Source organism: Chelonia mydas, chromosome 1 (assembly GCF_015237465.2).
Source record: "Chelonia mydas isolate rCheMyd1 chromosome 1, rCheMyd1.pri.v2, whole genome shotgun sequence".
NCBI lineage: Eukaryota > Metazoa > Chordata > Testudines > Cheloniidae > Chelonia > Chelonia mydas.
In genome coordinates this window covers 47,838,982-47,858,333 of record NC_057849.1, presented here as the reverse complement: position 1 = coordinate 47,858,333, position 19,352 = coordinate 47,838,982, and the positions used below count along the sequence as shown (strand labels likewise).

General features: G+C 38.2%; 1 protein-coding gene across 13 annotated transcripts in view; it reads right to left on the bottom strand.

Annotated features, from left to right (window-relative positions):
* FRY (FRY microtubule binding protein) overlaps positions 1-19,352 on the bottom strand; it is a 371,144-nt gene that overhangs the window by 112,423 nt on the left and 239,369 nt on the right. For all 13 annotated transcript variants that reach the window (XR_006286421.1, XM_043531626.1, XM_043531634.1 and 10 more), the window contains 9 exons: positions 19,006-19,097; positions 18,614-18,786; positions 15,857-16,017; positions 14,857-14,967; positions 8,942-9,096; positions 5,005-5,104; positions 4,460-4,631; positions 956-1,212; positions 386-532 (listed from right to left, as the gene is read on the bottom strand). Coding sequence is in view for 12 of the 13 variants with exons in the window: in XM_043531626.1 (XP_043387561.1) it covers positions 386-532; positions 956-1,212; positions 4,460-4,631; positions 5,005-5,104; positions 8,942-9,096; positions 14,857-14,967; positions 15,857-16,017; positions 18,614-18,786; positions 19,006-19,097 (1,368 nt within the window). In the remaining variant the exon portion in view is untranslated. The remainder of the gene's footprint in view (positions 1-385; positions 533-955; positions 1,213-4,459; positions 4,632-5,004; positions 5,105-8,941; positions 9,097-14,856; positions 14,968-15,856; positions 16,018-18,613; positions 18,787-19,005; positions 19,098-19,352) is intronic.

Genomic DNA, 19,352 nt, shown 5'->3' with positions numbered 1-19,352 from the left:
TTTGATATTGAAAAATGGTTCTGATGTTTGTTCACAATGCTTTCAGCCATTAGTGGCCAGCCACTGTTACTGCTGCACTATTCCCCCGTGCTGACAAAGCTGAACTTTGACAAAGCTGCTATTTTCACTGGTGGAGCTTACCCCTGCTTGGAACCAAGTAAGCTCCACTGGTGTAAAGAGAGGCTCTGATGGCACATTTTCTCTGTTTGCCTTCAGCGCCTGGGCTCGTTTACTCTTCCCAACTGACCTAATTTAATACTGGATGCTCGTGAATAGATAAGCATAATGGGGTATTTTGGCAGTAATTAATTTTCTACAGATGCTGTTTTCTTCCTTAAAAATACAGTGCAACCAACAGCAAATAAAACAAAACACAAACACTTACATAAGGTAAAAGGATGGTATCACTGCTAACCCCACACAAGCTAATTAGAAATTGCAGTGTTATTCTAAGGTTGTTGCTCCATTTCTCATTGTTGGCCAAGGCATTCCAGACATTTTCCATCTCTAGCCCAGGAACTTCATCTCCATACTGTAAAGAGGCACAGAGATGGAACTTTTGAAAAGGTGCACTAAACATATCATTAATATATGCAGACATTTAGAAGAGAAACTAAAGGTATGTTATTGTACAACATCAGCTCATGCAAAATCAATAGCAAAACACAGTAACAAGATGTAGAGTACAATTTTCAAAAGCAACTAAGTGATTCAGGAGCCTACATACCAGTCAGAAGTGAAATGGCATTTCAGTGGGACTTGGGCTCCTAAGTCACTTAGAAACGTGTACAATTTTTTACTCAGAATGAAATTCACATTTAGAGAGACGTGAGTATTTGTGCTCATGCAAGATTATATCAATAGAAGGAATTCTAGACACACTTTAGTTTTTGAGTATTTTTGAATATTTAAAAATATCATAGCTTGAATATTTCAGAAAACAGTTTTGCTTTACCTTAGCTGTCATATACATGAGATTATTAAGCACCAATGATGTGGCCTCAGGAGAGCCCCATCCATTTCCTTTCAGTCCATATGTGACAGCTATTTCCCCTTCCTTAGCCTTTATTTCATCTTCTGGGGTGCTAGGGCTTGAACCTGGGAGAAGAAGTCTGCTGTCTACAAGTTCGATGTTATGAAGCCATGGTAGCAGATAGGTAAGCATGATCTGTCTCCCATTTGGATGGGTTGTTGGGAATCGTTGACTTACTTCTAAAATAGTAAGCATTAAAAAGCATCAATCATTAGTCTATTAAGATAAGTACAAGTACACTGAAAAAATTACATGCTTAGCAAGTCTGATTGTTTCTGTTTTGCCACCTGATGACCTTAATCTTGCAAGGTAAGAGAATATTGTCAAAGCACAAAAGCAAATATTTAGGTATTAGCAGGAAGAACATACATTACATTGATGTAAGCTACTAGTAAACAATGTGTCAGAGGTCTTAAGTGCAAAATAACTGAGGTAAGAATTTTGAATTTAGAAATATAAATTAAGAAGCATGTTCAAGACATACCCTATTACAGATTGCTGTGTACCGACACACACAGCTAAATTTTTGCTAACACAAAAAAAATAGGGCAGATTTGACAAATTATTCTAGAATTTTAAAAGCTTTTGGAGAATTATGGAAAATTTTCAGTAGTGTTCTGTAAATAATTATAGTATTCTGATATCTGGTTATAATTGTCGCATAACCTTCTATATTTCCTAACTGTGGCCTAAATCTCAAGGCATTTACATACATTGACTGTATAAAAACACTTGTGGTTATCACTAAGCATTATTCATATCAATGATATTATTTCTATAGTAACTAGTGTATTTCAAAAAGAAAATTAGAAGAAGACAACAACAATAAAGACAAGGCTTAAACAAAATACATAAAAGAAAAAAATACATGTCTTCAGAATACAATATAAATAGGGTCCTACCAAATTCAGTCCATTTTGGTCAATTTCATGGTCATAGGATTTTTAAAATAATAAATTTCATGATTTCAGCTACTTAAATCTGAAATTTCACAGTGTTGTAATTGTAGGGGTCCTGACCCAAAAAGGAGTTTGGGGGGGTTGCAAGGTTATTGTAGTGGGGGTTGCGGTACAGTTATCCTTACTTCTGCACTGCTGCTGGGATTGGCGCTGCCTTCAGAGCTGGGCAGATGGAGAGCGGCGGCTGCTGGCCAGGAGCCTAGCTCTGAAGCTAGCAGCGCAGAAGTAAGGATGGCCTGGTATGGTGTTGCCACCCTTACATCTGTGGTGCTGCTGGCGAAGCGCTGCCTTCAGAGCTGGGTGCCCGGCCAACAGCCGCTGTTCTCTGGACGCCCAGCTCTGAAGGCAGCGCAGAAGTAAGGGTGGCAATACTGCAACCCCCCTAAAATAGCCTTGTGACCCCCCCGCAACTCCCTTTTGGGTCAGGACCCCCAATTTGAGAAACGCTGGTCTCCCCTGTGAAATCTGTATAGTATAGGGTAAAAGCACACAAAAGACCAGATTTCACGGTCTGTGATGTGTTTTTCATGGCCGTGAATTTGGTAGGGCCCTAAATATAAAGTTTTAATTCCTTATCTGTGAAGACCTATTTAATTCACAAATGACTCTGAGTACTGTGAACATACTTTATAGAACACTAACACTATTTCATAAAAAGTAGGTGTGAAAGCATATTATAGACAAATAAACAATATGTGTAAACATAAAATGTATGCCATTAAAAAGTCATAATTTATTAATAAGGAAATATGACCCTGTGGTTAAGGCACTGGACTGGGGGGTTTCAGGAGTCATGCCATAGATTTCCTATGTGACCTCAGGTAAGCCACTTACTTTCTCTGTGCCACAATTCTCTACCTAAAAAATGAGAAAATAATACTTGTTTCTCCCACCACAGTCCATCTTGTCTTGTAAACTCTTATGAGAAGGGATTGCCTCTTGCAATGTGTCTGTACAGGGTGTAGGTCTGAACAAAGTGGCCCTGACCTCAACTGGGGACTCTAGGCATCACAAGAATGACTCCATTAATGACTGCTTCTTGAAGCAGCTAGCCCTGGAACTCACAAGGGGAGAGGCAGCTCTTGATTTAGTCCTAAGTGGCGTACAGGATTTGGTCCAAGAAGTGAAAGTAGCTGAACTGCTTGCTCATAGCAACCATAATGTAATTAAATTTAACATCCTTGTAGGGGGGGAAATACCAAAAAAACCCATCACAGTAGCATTTCAGTTCAAAAAGAGGAACTACACAAAAATGAAGAGGCTAGTTAAATGAAAATTAAAAGAAACAGTCACAAGAGTGAAATGCCTGCAAGCGGCATGGAAACTTTTTAAGAACACCATAACAAGGCTCAAACTATATTTATACGCCAAATAAAAAAACCCAAATGAGTAAGAGGACCAAAAAAATGCCACCATGGTTAAACAACAGAATAAAAGAGGCAGCTAGAGACAAAAAGACATCCTTTAGAAATTGAAAGTCAAATCCTACTGAGGAAAATCAAGAAGAAACATAATCTCTGGCAAATCAAGTCAATTAGGCAAGCCAAAAGAGAATCAGAAGAGCAACTAGCAAAAGACACAAAAACTAAGAGCAACATTTTTTAAAGTATATGAGAAGCAGGAAGCCTGCCAAACAATGAGTGGGGTCACTGGATGATTGAGGTGTTAAAAGAGCACTCAAGGAAGACCAGGCCATTGTGGAGAAGCTCAGTGAATTCTTTGCATCAGTCTTTGTTGCAGAGGATGTGAGGGAGATTCCCACACATGAGTCATTCTTTCTAGGTAAAAAGTCTGAGGAACTGTCCGAGACTGAGGTCTCAGCAGGACCAGATGGTATTTACCCAAGAATTCTTAAGGAACTCACATATGAAACTGCAGAACTACTAATTATGGTATGTAATCTATTGCTTAAATCAGCCTCTCCACCAGGATGTGTGTGCATGTGTGTCTGGAAGTTAAAGCTGGACTGGTGTAGACTAGAAATAAGGTGCAAATTTCTAAGTGAGGGAATTAACCAGTGAAGGAACAGCGCAGGATTGTGAGGGCACAAAGCTGCCTTAAAACCACCACAGTCAGTGGCGTTGGAACAGTTTTTATAGTGGGGATGCTGAAAGCCACTGAACAAAACTGCAAACCCTGTATATGATGGAAACCACTTCAAGCCAGGGGCACTCCTAGTTCCAGCACCCCTGACCATAGCCCCTTCCCAGTCCACCCCCAAAGACTGCACACCCTGAGTTTTAAATATCAACCACTGTACTTTGCATATGTCTGCAGGAAAATGTGTATCTAATTACAAAGCATTTGCTTAATTTTAGTACAATAGAATTGGAATATAACCAAACTGACCAAAAATATCAATCTAATTGTTATTCACAACTTGAAATACACTAACAGGCTACCACTTGTACACTACATAAAAAACAAATATTGAAAACATTTTTTTAAAATATCAATAGACAGGTACCTGAAAAAAGTGGAAGGGTGAGCTCAGGATACATCCTTGCTAGTTCATATGAAAGAAGTGCCAATGAAACACTGTAAAGAGGTGGTAATGGGCCATGTGTACCATACAGGATACTGCCAGGTCTTTGCTCAGCAACTTTCTTTGAATAAACAAAAAGCTTTGCCTCAAGAATCTACAGAAGAGAAGAAAGTGGGCAATGAAGTGAAAGGATTTCATTAGTGCACAAAACTTTCAAATTTCAACTTTAAACAGATTAAGAAATCACATAAAGGTCTACATGTTCCACAGTAAAATTTCCAAGTTTCAGAAATATTATAAATAATCATTTGCATTAAATTTGTATACAAGTAATCACTGCAGCATTTATGATTATTATTATATACTATATTTATTACTGTAGCACCTAGTCGTGGTTTCAAAACAAAAAGTAAAACACCCCAACCAAACTGTAATACATGGTAAGAAGTTCATGGTGAAAACGATAGGGACACTTGCATTTCGTTACTGTTTTAAAGGAGATTTTTTTTTAAGTAGCTGATACATGCCTGCATAAGTTGCATGGAAATTTCATAAATCTCTCTGTTGGTGTCGGACGCCTTGAATAGCACTAGGTTTAAAAGTGTCACTATATCAAAAGGATAGTTCCTGGAAGAATAAATAATACATTTTTGTCAACATTAGAATCTCAGTTTAAATTCACTCTGATTTCCTATGCGTAAAAATGATATAAAGAAAAATATCACCTCTGTTTTTTCCACTCCTCCACCAGACTATAGGAAAGGGAGTTATTTACTTATGGATACATACTCCGGAGTCAAGTGGCCATCTGGTGAGGGAGGGATGGACAATTACCTTGAGACAATGCTTAGCAATGCACTGCAATTGCCTATTCCATAAACGTAAATTCTTTTTAAATATAGTATCTAATTTTTTATAAACTAACTCCCAAGAGCAAAGATGGTTGGGCAGACAGTTTCCAGGGATAAAATATTCTTCAAGCAATTCCACTGACAGTTAAAATAGCCTCTTCTGGAAAAGGATATATTCCTCAAATTGCACATTCCCAGACATTAAAGTCAAAGAGAACTCTCTATCAGATTGAACAGTTAGTGAAGGATAAACATGAAGAATGGGAATGCATTGGCTCAACAAATGACACGCTCTTGCTGAAGAAATTCCACCATCCTACGTATTCAAAATTTAGTGCAGAGTGGATAAATAAGAGCAGGGTCCTGAAGGCACTATTGCTAGAAAGGCAATTTTCCATGTAATGTTATTTGGTCTTGCACAAATCTAGATTGGAGATTTCTACCCTTTTTCCATGTAGATATGTAAATACACTACCTTAGTTTTAGCCAACATAAAATTGTGGAATTTGTATATCTACCACTTCGACCATAACGAATACAGAACTAAGAGCCTGTTTACACTACAATTACAAATGAGTCAGGGGATCTGATTACAAGACGGTTCTCTCCAGACTTACTTACGAGATTGTTCCAAATTGTAGACATGATCTCAACCATGTTCAGTAACTGACCTACAACCTTCTTCATTATCTTGTCTATTAGGCTGAGTCTTCACATGCAGATTTAGGATCCATAATTCACCATCACTGCAGCTCCACCAGTGGAAGCAATGGAAGCTATAATATAGACAGGACTCAGGAGGTTTTTACCACCGAGTCTAGGGCAGACAACATGGCGGTAAAAAATACCTGAATCCTGTCTACATTAGAGTCTCCACCACTGTTATCAGTTGAGCTGCTGTGGCAGTGAAATGGAAGTTCTAAATTACCTAGTGTAGACAAAGGCTGCTGGGTTGTTGGATGGACAGAGAGTGATTTCTGGGACATCTTTACTAAATCCACATACTAGTGTACCCCAGCTCTGCTGCTCCACATCAGTCTATCTGGTCCTTCCCCAACCTGGTCCCTCCCACAGTTCACAAAGTTCAAATAATCCCCACCTGAGGGAGCATCTTGAAAGAGGAAACTATCAAGGGTTACAAAAGCATGCCTAAGAGAATCCAACACAAAAATCTAAAGATTAGGGTAAAACAAGTTTACATTAACAGAATAATTATACTGTAGAGTACATTGATACAAAATAGAAAAAACTAAGCTACATGAAAAATAGCAGTGAAATGGCCAATAAATAAATGTAGTTAAAAATAAAGAACACTGGCTATCTGGTATAGGCCTCCTTCAAATGAATTTGACAATCATATGAACCGGTCTGGTCAATATTTGCAAACCTGTGGTCCTACCATTAGTCAATGAAGTCCATATTTAGACACCTAAATAAGTGGTCTGATTTTCAAAATGGTGAGCATCCAGCAATTTCCTACTATTTAAATAAATGTTCTGATTTTTTTAATGTATATAAATAAAGATTCGGATACCTAACCTTTAGCCTCTCTTATACAGTATGATGGAGACTTTATAGTTTTGCCTCAAGGAAAAAGTCTTAACTGACTAAGATATCAACTGACTAAGATATCAATTGCCCTTCCCACTTCATCATCAAAATGCCACTGGCCACGTTGTTGCCAAAGGATATGCCGTCCAGGAATTTGAACTCAAGTAAAATCCCTGTAATTACTAGTTGAAAAGAAATGGAAGAAAAGTGTAAATAAAGTGTATGTTTTCAATTATTCCAGTATTCCAGTCTGTAGGGACATGATTAGTGAAACTCCAGAACACATTATTTACAGTATCACAATAGAAATATAGCATGGGAAACCATGGGCTGGGACAAACAGAGTTTTTTAATGGAGAGGATTCTTTGTGGAAAGAGAGGCATAAGTTATGCAATACTACATTGCTTATTTACAGCTGGATTAAGCGGAGGTCCCCCTACACTTATTGCTACTGACGAAAGGATGGAATATGGGAAATTGCCAACCAGTTTTTAGTATTAGCTAAACTCTCAACATAGCTCCCCAAATAGGCTGAAATATGAGTTTCTTCTTGAAAATGATCATGCATTTTTAACTATTGCTAATGGCACATCAATGAAACCCTTTCCCAGGGCACTTAGTCCTATCTAATAAAAATCTGAGGAGAAAAGACTGTAGGTGAAGGGCTAGTATTTTTGTGTTTTCTTTTAAGATAGCAAAACTGAACCTCAGAAGCTACTAAATCTACAAGCATAAAATTCCAATCATACTTTTTAAATCTCAGGGCAATGCAGCTTGTACTTGCAGCTGTTTCTATAAGAACAAAATAGTGTTTTTTAGAGATATACCAAATTCTAAAATACTTAACATGTTTTGAAACTTTGCACTGTCCCACACATCACTCTCTCAAAACATACTGATCAGACATCTTGCCAAACTGTTTTTGTCAAGAAGTCTCAGTCTAAAATATATCAGCACTTCAAATGCCTAGTCAGATGAAAACTATCCTTTATTTCAAAATAACTGTTAAACCTCTTTTCCACTTTAATCCTGAAAAGATACTAAGAAAAAAAAATGTTTATGCAGGACCTATACAAAAAAACAATGTTTTGTGCTCCCACTCTGTTAACATCATTGATAATGTTAATCCGAACACAAAAGGTAAGGAAACTCAGGTCAAATCCAAGGGCAGTTAGAAAAAGGACAAAATAATTGTTTGGCAAATGACAACATAGAAAACTTTTATTTTCATATTATTTAGTCTGAAGGTATTGGAAAAATCCATCAAAAATTGTTTTGGCACTAGTTTTAAAAATGGTGTTACAAATAAAAAGGTTTAGGCCCTAGTTTACCTTTCTGTGCATGGAAGGATCAGAAGTTCAAATGCCTACGCAGCAACAGGACACTACAAGGGGCAATTTATCACATGCTCAAAAAATGTGCCTCAGGCAGGCCTGTAAGAGAGTGACAGGGATGTGTAGCCTCAAAACATTGTGTAAAAAGACATGACATGGGAATGCTAGCAGCAATTCCATACAGAACTTGCTCAACACCCTGGCCACTCCCTTGCAGACTTGATCACATACATAGATAAGGCAGAGATTATTTTTTTAACCTTTCCCCAATACTGTGCTGACTTTGTCAGTATAAATAAGCATGTTTGCAGACGCATTTCATGTGATAAGAGATGCTCTTCCAAACTTTTTGCATCTGGCCCCAGATCTGGTGCCTTTTCTCCTGTTTGCTGCAAAGTCACAGAGGTGACTGTTATTCAGTGGATGGTCTAAGGCAGTATAACACTTGGCTGTGCAGATGCTTCACCATTCCCATTCACATACATGAGTTTTTTTCTGTCTTTCATAGCATGCAACCCAGGGCAATACAGCAACCAACAGCAAACACACTTACAGTTTCAACCATTATTTTTAAATTTAATGGAAAAGAACATTTAGAATCTGTTTCCAACAGAAACAAGTAGGATTACACAAAATATCTGGTGAGTAAACATCTTAGAAATAGCAGCCCTGATCTTGTTTCACACTAACTGCCTCAGGGACAGTCTACTTCTAGGTTTATTAATACCTGCTTCCGCACACAGTCGCAATGGCTCTGAAGCATCCAGAAGCAAGCTGGTATGAGCCAGTATAACACCGATCGATAGCCCAGTTGAAAAGATTTACTTGGTCAGGGTTTAGTTCCAGCAATAAGACTACAACTTCACATCCAAGCTGATGAACCTGAATACACACAGAATGCCAATTATTATTTTTTGTAAAAAATAAAAAAGATCCTCCCAAGGTTTCTTAAAATTATTCAGGGAGATAGACACAAAGTCACAAAACTAACCTGCCTTTTAAATGAAAAAAAAAAAGGACCATGTTTATTGCGCACTATGGAGAAAAATAAAGTGGAGCGTTTATCATAAATACATTTTATGTATACCACAGATGGGATTTAACTCAGTTGTGAATAGTCCACATTTCATAAAAATATGTCTTGCACAAACCCCATATATGTTAAATATATTTTTTAAAATAGACCTTCAAAATAAGGGTCAAAGCATAATATTATGATTAATATCCTGTGTCAGGAGATCTGGGTTGTATTTCCAGCTTTAACACACACTTGCTGGCTGACCGTAACATCCATGTGTCTTTGCTATACAACCTGTAAAACATAGATACTGCTAATTTTCTACCTCAAAGGAGTGCTGTGAGGCTAAACTCATTCATGTTCGTTAATCCTTTAAGTAAAGCTTGGAGTACATCTTTGTGTTTCTTGGATTGCAGGTAATGTAGAAGTAAAAGGTGTTGCGCCAAACATGAGGTAACACTATTTTGGATCTCACTATGATGGACAAAAATGAAATTAATCATTGGACTGAAGGTTAGTGGTTGTCTAGGGATGAGTGGTTATGATGTGATTACATTCAATAGGGGCAAACAGAGGACAGTCCCACCCGTAATATATATATTTGGAGCTTCAAAAGGGCTAACATTTCAAAGCTGAGGAAAATTATCAATGAAATTGACTGTGAAGAAAAATTTAGACAGAAAAATGTGAATGAAAACTGGGAATTCTTTAAGAAGAATTTATTAGATGGCAAAAAGCCATGATTACACAATCAATATGTATCAAGAAACAAAACAAACTTCGCTAAAAGCCAATCTTAGTTCAGCGGTAAAGTGAAAGCAGCAATTAGAAATAAAAAATCAATACGTATCAATTGGAAAAAGGGGGAAATAGACATCAATCAATATAAATTAGACATTATGAAGTACAAAAAAATTGAAAAAAAATAAAACATCAGAGAAAAATCGACACTTGGCTGGGCTAAGGACAATAAAGAGATTTTTAAATGTTAGGAATCATAGAATCATAGAATTATAGAATAACAAGGTTGGAGGGGACCTCAGGAGGTCATCTAGTCCAACCCCCTGCTCAAAGCAGGACCAATCCCCAATTAAATCATCCCAGCCAGAGCTTTGTCAAGCCTGACCTTAAAAACTTCTAAGGAAGGAGATTCTACCATCTCCCTAGGTAACGCATTCCAGTGTTTCACCACCCTCCTAGTGAAAAAGTTTTTCCTAATATCCGACCTAAACCTCCCCCACTGCAACTTGAGACCATTACTCCTTGTCCTGTCATCTTCTACCACTGAGAATAGTCTAGAACCATCCTCTTTGGAACTACCTCTCAGGTAGTTGAAAGCAGCTATCAAATCCCCCCTCATTCTTCTCTTCTGCAGACTAAACAATCCCAGTTCCCTCAGCCTCTCCTCATAAGTCATGTGTTCCAGACCCCTAATCATTTTTGTTGCCCTTCGCTGGACTCTCTCCAATTTATCCACATCCTTCTTGTAGTGTGGGGCCCAAAACTGGACACAGTACTCCAGATGAGGCCTCACCAATGTCGAATAGAGGGGAACGATCACATCCTTCGATCTGTTGGCTATGCCCCTACTTATACATCCCAAAATGCCATTAGCCTTCTTGGCAACAAGGGCACACTGTTGACTCACACACTGTTGACGCACACAGCTTCTCGTCCACTGTCACCCCTAGGTCCTTTTCCGCAGAACTGCTGCCTAGCCATTCAGTCCCTAGTCTGTAGCGGTGCATTGGATTCTTCCGTCCTAAGTGCAGGACCCTGCACTTATCCTTGTTGAACCTCATCAGATTTCTTTTGGCCCAATCCTCCAATTTGTCTAGGTCCCTCTGTATCCTATCCCTACCTGCCACCGTATCTACCACTCCTCCTAGTTTAGTATCATCCGCAAATTTGCTGAGAGTGCAATCCACACCATCCTCCAGATCATTTATGAAGATATTGAACAAAACCGGCCCCAGGACCGACCCTTGGGGCACTCCACTTGATACCGGCTGCCAACTAGACATGGAGCCATTGATCACTACCCGTTGAGCCCGACAATCTAGCCAACTTTCTACCCACCTTATAGTGCATTCATCCAGCCCACACTTCTTTAACTTGCTGACAAGAATACTGTGGGAGACCGTGTCGAAAGCTTTGCTAAAGTCAAGAAACAATACATCCACTGCTTTCCCTTCATCCACAGAACCAGTAATCTCATCATAGAAGGCGATTAGATTAGTCAGGCATGACCTTCCCTTGGTGAATCCATGCTGACTGTTCCTGATCACTTTCCTCTCGTGTAAGTGCTTCAGGATAGATTCCTTGAGGACCTGCTCCATGATTTTTCCGGGGACTGAGGTGACGCTGACTGGCCTGTAGTTCCCAGGATCCTCCTTCTTCCCTTTTTTAAAGATTGGCACTACATTAGCCTTTTTCCAGTCATCCGGGACTTCCCCCGATCGCCACGAGTTTTCAAAGATAATGGCCAATGGCTCTGCAATCACAGCTGCCAATTCCTTTAGCACTCTCGGATGCAGCGCATCCAGCCCCATGGACTTGTGCACGTCCAGCTTTTCTAAATAGTCCCGAACCACCTCTTTCTCCACTGAGGGCTGGCCACCTACTCCCCATGCTGTGTTGCCCAGCGCAGCAGTCTGGGAGCTGACCTTGTTCGTGAAGACAGAGGCAAAGAAAGCATTGAGTACATTAGCTTTTTCCACATCCTCTGTCACTAGGTTGCCTCCCTCATTCAGTAAGGGGCCCACACTTTCCTTGGCTTTCTTCTTGTTGCCAACATACCTGAAGAAACCCTTCTTGTTACTCTTAACATCTCTTGCTAGCTGCAGCTCCAGGTGTGATTTGGCCTTCCTGATTTCATTCCTACATGCCCGAGCAATATTTTTATACTCTTCCCTGGTCATCTGTCCAATCTTCCACTTCTTGTAAGCTTCTTTTTTATGTTTAAGATCCGCAAGGATTTCACCGTTAAGCCAAGCTGGTCTCCTGCCATATTTACTATTCTTTCGACACATCGGGATGGTTTGTCCCTGTAACCTCAATAGGGATTCCTTGAAATACAGCCAGCTCTCCTGGACTCTTTTCCCCCTCATGTTATTCCCCCAGGGGATCCTACCCACCAGTTCCCTGAGGGAGTCGAAGTCTACTTTCCTGAAGTCCAGGGTCCGTATTCTGCTACTTACCTTTCTTCCCTGTGTCAGGATCCTGAACTCGACCAACTCATGGTCACTGCCTCCCAGATTCCCATGCACTTTTGCTTCCCCTACTAATTCTTCCCGGTTTGTGAGCAGCAGGTCAAGAAAAGCTCCCCCCCTCGTTGGCTCCTCCAGCACTTGCACCAGGAAATTGTCCCCTACATTTTCCAAAAACTTCCTGGATTGTCTATGCACCGCTGTAGTGCTCTCCCAGCAGATATCAGGATGATTAAGGAGCAACAGAAATCTTTGCAATCATTCAAATTAAATAATTAAATAATTGAGATGGAAAAATTATTAATAATGATGCACAAAAAGCAGATGTGTTTGTGACAATCAGCATTCAATAAATTTTTCTGTTCTGTATTTGGAAAAAATGATGAAGTACTTATATCATATGATAATGAAGAACTTTTGAGTTCATTAGCAACTGAGGAGGATGTTAGACAACGTCTACAAGGGATAAACCTTTTTAGATCAGCAGGCCCAATAACTTGTACTCAATAGTTATAAAAGAGTTAGCTGAGGAAATCCCTGGCCTGGTGATTAAACAGTAGGAATATAATTAATGCCAGTCAGTCAACAGTATTTTGCAGAAAACAAGTATTGTCAAACAAATCTGATTTTTTTTTTTGGATGAGATTACAAGTTTGGTTGATAAAGGTAACTTCGTAGACTTCTGTAAGGTGTTTGTCTTAGTACTGCATAATATTCTGATTAAAAATTAATACTGTACTTATAAAGCACATCTTAAATGTATTAAGGGCTGGCAAAATGCTGATACCTACAGAATGGAATGGGGGACTATATCCTGGAAAGCAGTAACTCTGAAAAGAATCTAGGGGTCATAGTGGACAGCACCTCAGTATCACATCTCAGTTCAATACTGTGGCAAAACGGGATATTGAGATCATGGGATGTACAAACAGGGGAGCAGTGAGTGATTTTTACCTTTGTATATGGCATTGGTGAGACCAATACTGGAATACTGCATCCAATTCTGGTCTCCATATTGTAAAGAGGATATCGAAAAATTGGAGAGGATGCAGAAGACAGCCACAACAATTATTTGAGGGCTGGAGAAAATGCCTTATCATGAGAGACATAAAGAACTCAAACTGTCAGTTTATCAAAAAGAAGACTGAGAGGTGACTTAATTACAGCATGTAAGTATCTTCATGGTAAATAGAGGAGGATTAAGCTACTGCGAATTTAGGGCACTTTACTTCTGAATGAGAGCATCCATATCTATCCAGATTTATCAGGCCATTTCCAGCAGTTGACAAGAACGTATGAGGAACAGTGTGTGTGGGTGGGGGGAGGGCTGCTGGAAATGGCCCACCTTGATTATCACTACAAAAGGTTCCCCCCCACCCGCTCTCCTGCTGGTAATAGCTCACCTTACCTGATCACTCTTGTTACAGTGTGTATGGTAACACCCATTGTTTCATGTTCTCTGTGTATATAAATCTCCCCACTGTATTTTCCACTGCATGCATCCAATGAAGTGAGCTGTAGCTCACGAAAACTTATGCTCAAATAAATTTGTTAGTCTCTAAGGTGCCACAAGTCCTCCTTTTCTTTTTGCGGATACAGACTAACACAGCTGCTACTCTGAAACCTCTCTTCCCTTTATCATCTAACCAGAAATGTCTTTAGGGCACAATCATTTTAAATGCAAAAATAATCCATCAAATTAGTACTCGAGTTATTTTCAAACACTAACAAGTCAATAAATATTTGGTTGTTACAGATCCAGGCTATAAGATAAAGACTCCATTTTTCCTAAAATTAGTAGGTTTTTTGCCGCCTTCTGAAGATCTGCCCACACACATTGACTCACTCAGATTTGCCTCACCAGCAGCTACATCACTGAGCAGGAAATGATTTTACATTCTTACTTCACAAGACCTGGAAGCGGGGGGATGGAAATACTCCAAACAGAAATATAAATACTGTTTGAGATCATACTGTCCTTGACCTTTGTATTAATAATGGATGAAAAACCTAAAATATTGCTGCAAACCAGTCTGAGCCTCATAACAGAACCCTGCTTAGTTTAGTATGCTACACAAACTGTGTGTCCTGAAATAATAAAATTCCTTTTACTACTTAAACGTTATTGTGATACGGTTCATTATGCATTTGTAATTGAATACTACACAGATCTATTGTTTTCTGTTCAAAACAAAGGTCACAAAGCCTACAGTCATACAGACAGGTTTCAGAGTAGCAGCCGTGTTAGTCCGTATCTGTAAAAAGAAAAGGAGTACTTGTGGCACCTTAGAGACTAACAAATTCTAAGGTGCCACAAGTACTCCCTTTCTTTTTACAGTCACAAAGTGGACTGCATTCAACAAGTACAGAGTTTAGAATCATTTTAAAACCATACATTATTGATGAGGTACTTACTCGTAAATCTTGACAAGCTAGAATGTTATCAAGCCATTTGTAAAGATAGCCATCAGGGGAAAGACCCACATTGTCAAAAACAGGGCCACAGCAGAGTACAGCTGACATTGCCTAGTAATACAGAGAAATCTGTTTAATTTAACATTTGTGAATGTGTTTAACAGACTGTGCTTGCAAGACATTTCCAATTGCTACCCGTTTTTAGTGAAATAGTGCTTTTTTGCTAGATTTCAACATTTACATTGATCTAGAAGGTAACTGCATTAATTAAAATAGGTTAATTATAATTAAAAACTGCATTAATGAATTCAAATGCTGAATTAAAAAAATAAGCACATTAAACGAACACTGAAATAGGAACACTTTGCAAATGCTTCAAAATGTGTTTTGTCATTTCAGCCAATCTGTTCTTAATGAGATTATAAAACCTATTAAACATTTAATTAGCATTATGTTCTCTGTCTAAATTAAAATTGTTTTATATCATTTGATGCAGCATATACTGGTACATAGAACATTATTTCCCCAGTTTATTTAGGAGCTTGAGTTGCAGCTATTAGAGCTGGACAAGACTTTTAAAACTATTGAGTACATCCCCATATAAGTGCAGGATATAGTCCTCTGGAAATAGGATGTATCAGATACTGAACTGATATTGCACTTGATCTTAGGGCCTGATATCCTGCTTCCACTGAAGTCAGTGCGAGCCTTTTCTTACTGAAAATCTAAATAATAAAACAAAATTTCACTCTATGTGGGCAACAAAGAAGTATACTACGAGAAATAACTTTAGATTATAATTTTGGAAAGAAAAATAGGAATTTTTAACTTTATAGATCTCTGTCTCGCTCTCTCTCTCAAAATAATCAATTACTTTAAATAAAAGGAAACAAATAACCACAATATCTGCCTCTTTTACATTTCTAAACTTAGGCTTTGTTGTTGTAATCTGTTTTATCGAATAGATCACTTTGCATAGTGGAAGGAAAATATGCTATACCTTTAATGCACAATACTGGTATCTTGTAATTTGGTGATTTCTGTCACTGTAACGATCCAGTGGTGTAAACATAATGCTGAAAGGTCCAGCCCATTGACTAAATAAGATGAAAAGGTGGTGCCTCAAGCTTTGCTGAGGGAAGAGAAATCTCCGATGGTGAACTAAGGGAATAAAAATAAAATTTGTCATGGCTTGCTAAAGTAAAATAAACACAATAGAAATAGTCAGTCAGTGCCCTCTCCCAATGGCAGTAGTGATAGTATATGAATTTCATACTTCCATGAATAGAAAGTCTTTCCTTATATTTGAGGATACACTTAGTTCAAAGTAGCTAAACATCTTTTGTCAACCTAATATAGTTAATAAGAGACATTTTATTTTCAAGAGCCTTAATGCTTTGAATGAACATGTGTTTATATTTTATAATCATGTCTGTGTACACTAACTTTAGAATCAGGGTTTTGGAGTTCACTGCCTCACGTACTCCTTTCATGGTAAACTCCTACCTGCTTGATATTTCCAGGTCTTTCAACACAAGCCCTAAGAGTGGATAAATGCTGTCCTACTACAGTAACAGGTGGAGATAGGAAATAGATCAAAGCTTTTATCATATCATTCCTTTATAAAGAGGTTTGGTAGGCTAACTCAAATGCTAAGACAGTTCCTGAGCAAAAGAAAAGTATCTATTAACGCTAAAAAAAAATGTGGGAAAAAAATTCAGAATTTTTCAAAATTCTTCCAACTCAAAACAGGATGGGGGATAGGATCTCTCAGATGGCAGACACAGACTAGGGAAAAACCAATTTAACAGGGAAGAAATTACCATTCTTCAACATCCTTGTATGCCAGCCCAAAAATAGGAATTTCAGATAGCAATGTCCAATACAAAATTAAACAGAGTAGAAATTCACCCTGTGGGGCTGAAATGAACAAGAGAAAACTTTCCTAACTCAGTGAAAAGTGAAAATCCATAAGAGAAGGAAATGACAAAAAGGTTTAAGTGCTGCATTATCCAGATAAAAAATAGTTCCCTTGAGAGGGCCTAGCCCATTCCTGCTGCTACTTCTCCTGAAGCAGCGCCAGTGCACTGACAGGTTGCTGGACTCATTTTGCCTTTGGCTATAAGGCAGGAAGGGGAGTGGTACAAGACCAATAAAAACATGGAACTGCATATACTAGAACTATCTCTGCTGAGTTACAGGGCCTGTTAACCACAGAAATTAATTCACAGGCCTCCCAGCTGGTTAAGAGGGGACACACTGAACCTATTGATTACACTATTAAAAAGGCATTTCTGGTTTACTAGAAAGAGGCAGAGCACACTGCTCCTGGTGGACCCCACATCCGAAGAATAAGATAAAACCCCAAAGTCTAGTCTAGGTAACTAATAAAAATTGCAAGTCCAATATTTACAATTATCTAAAGATAATGGAAGCAGACAATGAAAATGTGTTTGTCAAGGAATTACGTATTATGGCTTTGTAGTTTTGGACATGTTTTAACATCTGCTTGTTAACAGAAAGATAATAGTCTCTTCAGAAAGAAATTTTGGATTAATTAAAACACAGTTATTGTTGGCTTTCTGCAGAACATATAAAATGGCTGTTTCAATGTGCAAAGTGCATAGAAATATAGTTACTACAGATAATGCACATTAGATTATAAACACAATGAGAATACACGCAAAGAGGAATACCTTTGCAAATATTCACTACTGAGTAATTTCTCACACAAACCCTATATAGATGGGAACAGAAAAAAGGAATTCAGTAAATTGTCCACTGATAACAGCTAATGAGATGGCACCATTCAAATGAATGGGATTTTTCCATTGACTGGAATTGGAGCAGGATCAACTATAGGTGTTCACTATAGACTTCTTTTCCTTATCTTGTACATCTCTTATATATGTTACATATATCATACACCTGAAAACAACCAAATCATGAAACCATCCAGTTGTGCACGTTTCTGGCCTATGTTAATGCGTGGTCTCATTACTCTTTCCCTTTCTTCTGCATTCCCTCCTTCCTACTCCTTGGTACGCCTGTTGATGTCTGTCAAATATTCTGTAAACAGCAAATGTACTGGACGTGAGCTAGCTTCCACATTTTAGTTTCTATTAGTTAGGTGGAGCCTTTTGAAGCAGACCTTTTTACTTTATCTGCTAATAGAATTACTTTACATTTTAAAAACAATCTTGCACTATACACAATGCATGAGAATATGGCCATATTATAATAATATAGCAAAGCAAGAGCAGATATGAGCAATCCGTTGCTGTAAGAAAGGCCAAAGGGAGCTTTGCTGAAATGGGGTACAACTGGAAGCAAGTTTTCCACTATATGTTTAAAACTGAAAAAACATTTTCTGCAGCTATCAATAGAGATTTTTTTCTTTTCTATGGGCCTGACTGAGTTCCCAGGAAGTTAATGAAAATTTTGACACTTCAAAGGTTGCAGGATAAAGCCCTATGTAAAAGAAATCTGGAGCTGCAATAGGCTGTGTATGGTTCATTTGCTGGGCTTAGAAAGAGAAGAGTCTTATATATGTACATTGCAAGCTGTGCTATGTTGATTCTTGAGAGAATTCTGTACTCGATTGCCCAAATTCCCTCTAATATTTGCTACAAAACAACCTTATGAAGCGTGGCTTATAAAGAGAAAAACAGAAAAACTAAATAATGAATTAATATATCAATGTACTTACACATGTGTTAAGTGTAGTTGTGTAATATAATGAGGTAATATATCATACCTGGAACACACTGAATCAAGTTGGCAGTCATGGCACTGAAATGTGCTCTCATGTCCTTAAGAATTTCAACTTCTTTATCATTTTCAGCCTCTAGCAGCATGCGAGTTAGATCAACATATTCTAAGAACAAGGCTCCAAGGGCTAAAGTATCCCTCTCTAAGGCTCCATTTGTACTAGAATAAAGAAAAGTTGAACATTTCAATATGAGTGACAGTGCATTTAACTTGTGACGTAATACATTATCATCTTTAAACACAGATTTTAAGCTTCCATAGTCGCATATTTTAAAAAAACCCATATTTTGTATATTTTATAATTGTTCAAAGAAGCTACTAAAACAAACAGAATGACAACATCACCAATGGAAATTCTTCCATACAAAACAGTGTTACCTGTCACTTATAACACCAGCATCAGCAAGCAATTCAAAAATTCGCAATAGCTGCAGTCTCAGCAGATCTCGGCGCTCACGGCGTTTCTTATTCTTGGGGTTAAAAAAAGAGATACTTAATACATGCGCAGGTGCAGACATTAAAATAATGCAAGCCTGGTCATTGAAACTGTGTTTAAAGCAAAGCAGTATAACTGACTTATTTACTTATGATGGAGTACTATGACATTTGTGTGTACCATAGTACATGTATGCTTACATAACAACACAGGTAGAGGTATGTTCACATTTCTAACTTTCTAAACTTTCTTGAAAAAACAGTTTATAGCCATATTTGTCCATAAAGAA